The sequence below is a fragment of the Atta colombica genome, unplaced genomic scaffold (genome assembly GCF_001594045.1).
Source record: "Atta colombica isolate Treedump-2 unplaced genomic scaffold, Acol1.0 scaffold181, whole genome shotgun sequence".
Taxonomy (NCBI): Eukaryota; Metazoa; Arthropoda; class Insecta; order Hymenoptera; family Formicidae; genus Atta; species Atta colombica.
Genome location: NW_017259273.1, coordinates 320,059 through 327,558, shown reverse-complemented (window position 1 = coordinate 327,558; position 7,500 = coordinate 320,059). Strand labels below are relative to the sequence as shown.

Genomic DNA, 7,500 nt, shown 5'->3' with positions numbered 1-7,500 from the left:
TTGGAATTTTAATGTGAATTAAATTTCTGTTTCAATAGTCAGAGATCTTTTAATAACTTCCAAGAAATAATATATTATACAATTACGTGGATTGCCACGGGCAATAAATTCGCGCGGCAAATATCTACAAGCGCGCGAGGGCGTGTAAATTCTCGATGCGCAGACGGACACGAGTGTCGGTAGTAGATTATATAATGTGTTGGCGTAATTATACCGGTTTTTTTGCACAGATAAGATCTATTAATCACACCGAGCAATAGTATCTGCTTAGCGGATCAAATAATAAATCCAATATCTAGATCGAACAAAGCGCGCCTTGGAATACAGAGAACTTGAAGGAAATTATTAATAACTTAAGAAACAACAAATGAAAAAACAATGTTATGTTTATTAAAATTTATCAGGTATTATTTATTTATTTATATATTTTAGATTTTGATATTTCTAATAAGAATCATACTTTCTGTAATATCGAATAAAATATTCCTGAGAATGCGAACATTGCTCTTAAAAATGGAAGGAATCTTTCGGAAAGTCAAACGCCGCAAACGTTGCTTCAGAAACGATTAATTCAGAAATACGTAAAGTAAGCAGATCTTTTCGACTGTCAATAAAAAATTCTGAAAATCTTAAAAATACTATGGGAATATCGAAAATAAATCTCAGACAAGTCATTTGGATGACGTTCGGATCTCATAGCGCGGATGCGCCTCTCCATTTGCATCTGTCGCATGTAAATGAGTCCCGTAAATGACGTGCGGATATTTATTTGCCGACGATATTAGCAGTCGCGAATCGTGCGCAAATTCGCGTAATTACGTGTAAACACAAGCGAGCGATTCTTAGCGGGTGTATTGTTAGCGTGATGCGATATACATGTTTTAGGGAAAGCGAGCGTATTCAGGAAAGATTTAATCTGAAAAATAATGTTCGTTTTTTTCTGCAAGTCTATACAAAAGAATTCTGCCTTCTTTTTTGTGCTTATATTAATTATTATTCATACATCGCAAAAGCCAAAAATTGAGTGGGGAGGAAGCAGTCACACAATTTGACAATTTGAGATTGGAATTAGAGATATGCTCGGGAGGAGATGCTATTAATACTATTTGAGTCACTCTATCTTTATCATTCATAAGACATAAAACAAGAATAAATTAAATGATACAAATAGTAACATCTCCCCAAACGCATTCCAGATAAAATGTTAATTTGCGTATTAATACAATATATTAACAATTATAAGCCTTAACTTAAAATTGTGAAAAATAAGTAAATATCTCAACAATATTAAAATTTTTCTGTAAATAATAATTGTGAAGTTATGAATTTGTTCAAATTTCAAGGCAAGCCTGTTTTATTATAAGAAAACTTTTCATCAAAAAATTATTTCATAAGAACACGAATAAAAAAAATCTCATAACGCTTTTATTTTATCCTGTATGATTACTTACAAAAAAATGCAACACTGTTGCGTCCATCTGTGACAATGTCGTGTACTCTTTGTGGATGGAATTTTACATCAATTTAGCCTTATTTTCAAATTTAGAAGCACTTAAAAAATTCCAGATGCAATGGAAATAATAAAACCTTCAATGGAAATAATAAAACCAGTTTTTCTAAGATTATTTTAAAATCAGCCTTGAAATACTTTAAAGTTCTTAGATTATTTTAAATTAATCGTTTGTATACTTTAAATTATCTCAAAAATTTTTAACTCTTAATTACTTTTAAAAATCTCTTAACTTCAAAGTAGATTTTCTCAAAAAAGATATAATAGATAAATATATGTGTATACAAAAAACATATACCTATTTGAATATATATATAATATTAATATTAAATATATAATATTTTTTCAATTCATAATCGATTCTCATTATCGCGAGCAAAAGAAAATTGCACGGTGCTATCGTGCTATCGTGCTATCTACCTCATGAGAATCATTAGAATGATATCAAATAAGAACAGTTGTTATATATAAAGTCAACTTATCCTCATTCACTATTTTTGTTACGTTGCTTTTTGCGTCGCATAATACTATTTATGTAACAATCGTCTGCTATCCGAATAAATCCCGATAAGCAAGGGATTCATGAAATAGAATGTGCAAATCAATGTGTAGTGTTCCGAAAGATCTGGACAAGTTTGTTTGTCCAAACAAACACATTTTCAAATTTTTATTTTAATCTTCAAGTTATTGATATCCCAAATATCTATAACGTATTTAATAATTATTTCACGATTATTTTGAAGTTCATTGATAATTTAGAAATATTTGCTTAAAGTTGAGATAATTTAATGCGTGTACATTTTTTTAAGTATCACATTGCATTTGCCAACATATAATATAACATAGTTTAATGTATAACATAGTTAATAACATAGTTTTTATAACATAGTTTATAGGTAGGTAATATAACATAGTTTTTAATCCATGAAACATAAAAATTAAAATAACTTTTAATATAAATTAAAATAAACAAATTTTAATTTAACAATATTCTGATCTAAATATAGTATCATAAAAAATATTAAATAATTTTCTTGATAAATATTTATAAATTTATTCTTTGTGCAGTATAAATTTCATGACTTTACATCACAAATAAAATTTTCGATATAAAAGTGATGTGTCACGTAATGTGTCTTACTTTATAATGTGTTTATAATCTGTAGAAATGCGCGCTAAAATTCTGATCTTTAAAAATTTAAATTAAATTAAATTTTAGTTAATCTTTTTTCAGATTTTAAATCATTATAAGATGTATTTTACTAAAAAACATAATCTGAATAACGATTGTCCAGTTTGATCAAACAATACTTCGTTTGCATGATAAAATATCTAGCAAAAATAGAAAAAAGAGCATGGCTATCGTGACTAAGAAACTCGGAAATGTTAATAAAAACTAAAAATTTATTGTCACAAATAGACTTCGATACGGCTTCTTCGAAACGCAGTTCGGTACCGTTTCACTTTTAATCTTCTTTATAAAGTTCAGTGCAAAATGATAGCATTTATTCAATGGCAAATTAAAAAACTCACCGATGCCTTCGACGACATAGTGATCTTTGGCGTCCATATTCGTGAGCTCAGTGACGCTCACAACAATTCTGACACTCATTGTCCTACCTACGTCCAAAAGTTTCGAGTCCTGCTGAGGATGGCAGTGTCAGACATTCGGCATCTTCGGATCTAATTAGCAAACAATAATGTCATATGTTAATCACATAAAAATCACACTAAATTCCTCAGCGCATTAATAATACATTATAATTATTTGTCATAATGATTCAATATATCAACTTATTGATTCAATCTATCAATCTATTTGTTAACACATGCTATATTTTAATGGTTTTAATAATTTACGATTCAGTTTAGGATTCAGAAACTTCAGCTTGCGGATGCATCCAGATATTATTTTATCCTTGTTTAACATTCAATAAACAATACTTGAATAAAGTATTTAAACGAGGCCTTAAAAAAATTCGAGACGTATGTCTCGATATAATAAAGAGCATGATTGCGGCAAATTTTTTATTTTATTTCATATTTAATTTTGTTATCTTAATTTCTTTCTCAATAATTCCAACAAACTCTCTAACTGTTCATAATGTAAACAAATTTGTTTACATTAATAAATTATATAATTATATAATTATATATTACAAAGTTATATAATTGGAGGTACAATTGGAATGTCATATCCAAAAAAATTAAAAATTAATTGTTTTCATATATTTTTTACTTTTAGATAAATTATTTAAAGTTTAGTAATTAATCTAATTTTTTAAATAATCTTTTTTCAATAATCTTATATATCAAACTTCAATTCGAAAGCAGTTATTTAAAAAAGTATCATATTTCATTCATATAAATAAATTATTGAAGAAATTACATATGGATGTATAGAAGTACGTGTATGCAATAGTATGTGTAATAGACTTTAAAAATTGAACAAGAGTAAAAGTGTCTCATTTTTTTCGTATTTTTTTTTCCACAGTATATTACAATATGCATTTAAAATATAAAAATATTTCTATCTTTGCAAGTCTCAAAATCAATTTTTTTAGAAATAAAATTTTAAACGAAAGTTTTATTCTACTGTTGTTTTATTTAGCTTTTCTACTATAGAATATCATAAAGCTCGTATCAGAGATTATAAATTGACGATTATGATTAACAAATGCCCGGTTTTTCAGTCAATCCCTATACAACGAGTTCATCATGATAAATAATTTTCAATTGTCAATTTGTGATACGAATTAAGTGCTAATCTAAAATAAGTATACAGCCCTAAGCCGTAAAAAATTGATCAATCATAATCGAGTCTCCTCACATTCGACTGTGATTGGTCAATTTCTTATGGCTTACTACTCTAGTGAATGATGTAAGAATACCAAGTATTTTATTGAATACGTAATTAGATGACCAATAAGAAATTTATTCCAAATATTATGAACTAATAAAGCCACTATTAGAAATTTGTCCATCAGGTATTACCCAAATTTTTACGTAATTTGTGCGCTATATATTATACGTAATGAAACTATGTACTGTTACATTCTTGTATTCTTACATCATGCTTTATTGTGGACAACGCACAAGACGTTCATGGAATCAAATTCGTCCGCAAGTCCAGAGTCGTTCGATACGAACAATAACCAACCTGAGACGATGTAAGAATCCGAAAATGTCTACTTTGAGAGGAGCGATTTGTGAGAATCGATAATGCGCATCCGTTCAGACTAAGAGTCGCGACGAGTCTGCGAGAACAGGCTGGATATTTTTATTAACACAACACAATAAATGAGAACGAAAGTCACACGCGCGCAACCGTTCGAAACTTTAATAAACGCGAATTTCCGAAGTGCTTCTGCGAAGGCCGTCCAGGCGCGATCGCTGATCCAGGAAGACGATGAAACGTGGCTGATGATATCTCGACAGGAAAAGACACTTACAACGTCCTCCACGAGTAAGACTCGAATATCGCCTTGAGGCAATGGGTATTTTCTTCAAGAACGGTTATCTTTCTCGGCTTTGTCTCTTTCTCAGGCTTCCGTGAATGTTTTCTTAAGTTTCAGTCCTCTCCCTCCAAAGCTTCCCAAGACGATTGTTTTATGTTTATTTTACTTTTCTTGGCACTTTCCTTTGAGTTTTCTAACCTTTTCTTCTACGACTGCTTGTATCGTTTTCCAAAATGTTTACGATTCATTAAAACTAACTACTAGCGTATCACTTTTTCACCAAATATCAATTTTTTCACTCTAGCTTTTTTCGAAATTATTTGTTGTCACTTTTAAATTTTACTATATATAATGAATAATATACAATCTTTTTTTTTTAATACAGATTATCAATTTTTTTCAATTTTTTTTACTTTTTTTGCTCAATTTTTAAATCGTCCATTTTAATCTTTCAATTTCTTGTTCGATTTTTCACATTTTTTTTAATCTTTTAAATTTTCCTCTTTTTTTTCTTATATCTGCATCTTTTCCTCGATCCGTTTAAATCTATCTTAGTAAATTGATTGATTTACTAGATTACTTCGATCGTTTCACCTGCTTTGTTCCTTTCAAAAACTTCCGCTCGTTCAACTTAATTAGTGGAACGTTTTGCTTCTCACTTGATTAGTAGAATCGACATCGGCTTTGGCTACAACAGCGGCGGCATCTCGTTATGAGTATGCAGCGCGTTTTCCGGCCCGCGACCTTGACGAGTCTCACCCGACGATGTTGGTAGCAGCAACAGCAGATTGACATTACGTAAAGCCGAAGTTGCGACACTTAATTTGCCGGCCCAGCGTCGTGACGCCCCACAGCGTTTGCATGAACATTGCTTTGAGTGTCATTCTTCTATGAAGAAGAAATAAAAGAATATATACCGAATTCAGCAGTGGAAATGTTAAAGATTTTAGAAAAATCCTAGAACGTTTAGAGAAGATTTCCTTGATATCGTAGTCATGAATCTTTTCACAAACAATATCAATTTCACAGATAATCTCTTCATTAACATTTCTCATTTACTAGCATTTCCTTCTAAACATGTTTTTCATTGAGAATCAGACATATATGGAAATATTCATAGAAAATTTTTTTTTAGCGAATATAATCTTGTAAAGAATTTTTCTCCGATATATATTTTCTTTCATAAATATTCCAGCTGAATATATCCCTTTTTCTGACAGATGTTTCAACACATTTAGCTTTAAGGTAAATTTTTCTATGTAAGATCTATTTCTTCTCTAGTTTAATTTTATAAATGGTCTCTAAAAACCATTTATAAAATTTTTTTTCAGAAATATCTTTTTCAAAGGGATTCTCGATTTGTTAGAATAATTCTTACAAAGTTTTCTTATATATAATTAATCACTTTTGTGTCTCGGAAGCGAATCAAAAAATATTGTCTTACTGTTATTCTAATTCAATGTTTCTATATTTATCACTTAGAATATTTTCTTCACATTATAGATCTTCTTTCGCGTCAAATCACTAGTGAATAATCGATGAAATGATTAATATTCTTTACACACTTCATTAAATATAACAAATTGTTCCGCTAATAAATTATCGTTTCTTTATTATTCCTACATTTATAGATGTATGAAAAAAAACACATACACAATACATAGCTTGTTTATATCTATAGTGAATGGATATTTTTTATTACGACAATTTCGATCATTATAATATTTTTCTGAAAACATTAAGGTATAGTTATCAATCGCGCAATAACTAATGCATAATTTTTAATATAGTTAAGTTGAAATTTTCGTTTAAATCATTACTTTATCAGCGATCTTTCCTAATTATAATTATTGTATTTCATTCAACAATTTTTTAAAACTTTTCTACTCTAATCCTTTAATCGCACATTAATGTTAATGATTGTGAAATTTCTTTTTTCATGCATAAAATATATTATCAATTTATTTTTCTTAAATAGCTAAACAAAGAGAGTTCAGGGAAAATAAATACATGAAAAAATGAATCACAAATTAAAAACGAAATTCTAATAAAGTAATAGAATCTCAACACATTTAGATTTCATTTCTATAGATATGAAAATGATTTCTGAATTTATCGCGAGGATCGTTCGTATATTTATAGCGGATATATTTATTATAATGGATTGAATTCATTGAAGCTACACTGGTTTTGGTCTCAGAATTTTAAATGTAACTTTCAGAAATCAAATCGATCAATCGATTGTTTGAAAACGATATTTTTTTTAGATCTTCAATGCGATAATTATATATTTTTATGAATGAAATTGCGACCACGTGATAGATGTGGAATTATAAGTATGATTGGTCCCACATACAATATATGTGATTCCACGTGATTCCACGAACAATCTTCCCGCAATGCAACATGTTCGATTAATTTTCGATTTTGCTATTTTTTCCGATTTGCTAGTTTTCAAAAATCAAATGCTTCCTAACTATCTTCTATGACAATTATTAATTTAATTCTACACACACACACACACACACACAC

The 7,500-nt window shown here is 29.1% G+C and overlaps 1 protein-coding gene across 4 annotated transcripts in view; it reads right to left on the bottom strand.

Annotated features, from left to right (window-relative positions):
* The window catches only part of LOC108686453, a 140,142-nt gene that overhangs the window by 131,777 nt on the left and 865 nt on the right, over nt 1-7,500 (bottom strand). For 2 of the 4 annotated variants that reach the window (XM_018191768.1, XM_018191772.1), the window contains exons 1-2: nt 4,671-5,258; nt 3,044-3,193 (exon numbers count right to left, since the gene is read on the bottom strand). In XM_018191768.1, coding sequence (XP_018047257.1) covers nt 3,044-3,122 — 79 coding nt within the window. In that variant the 5' untranslated portion in view covers nt 3,123-3,193; nt 4,671-5,258. Of the gene's footprint in view, nt 1-3,043; nt 3,194-4,670; nt 5,259-7,500 lie in introns of those variants that run through there. The other 2 variants (XM_018191770.1, XM_018191771.1) reach the window with 2 other exon arrangements.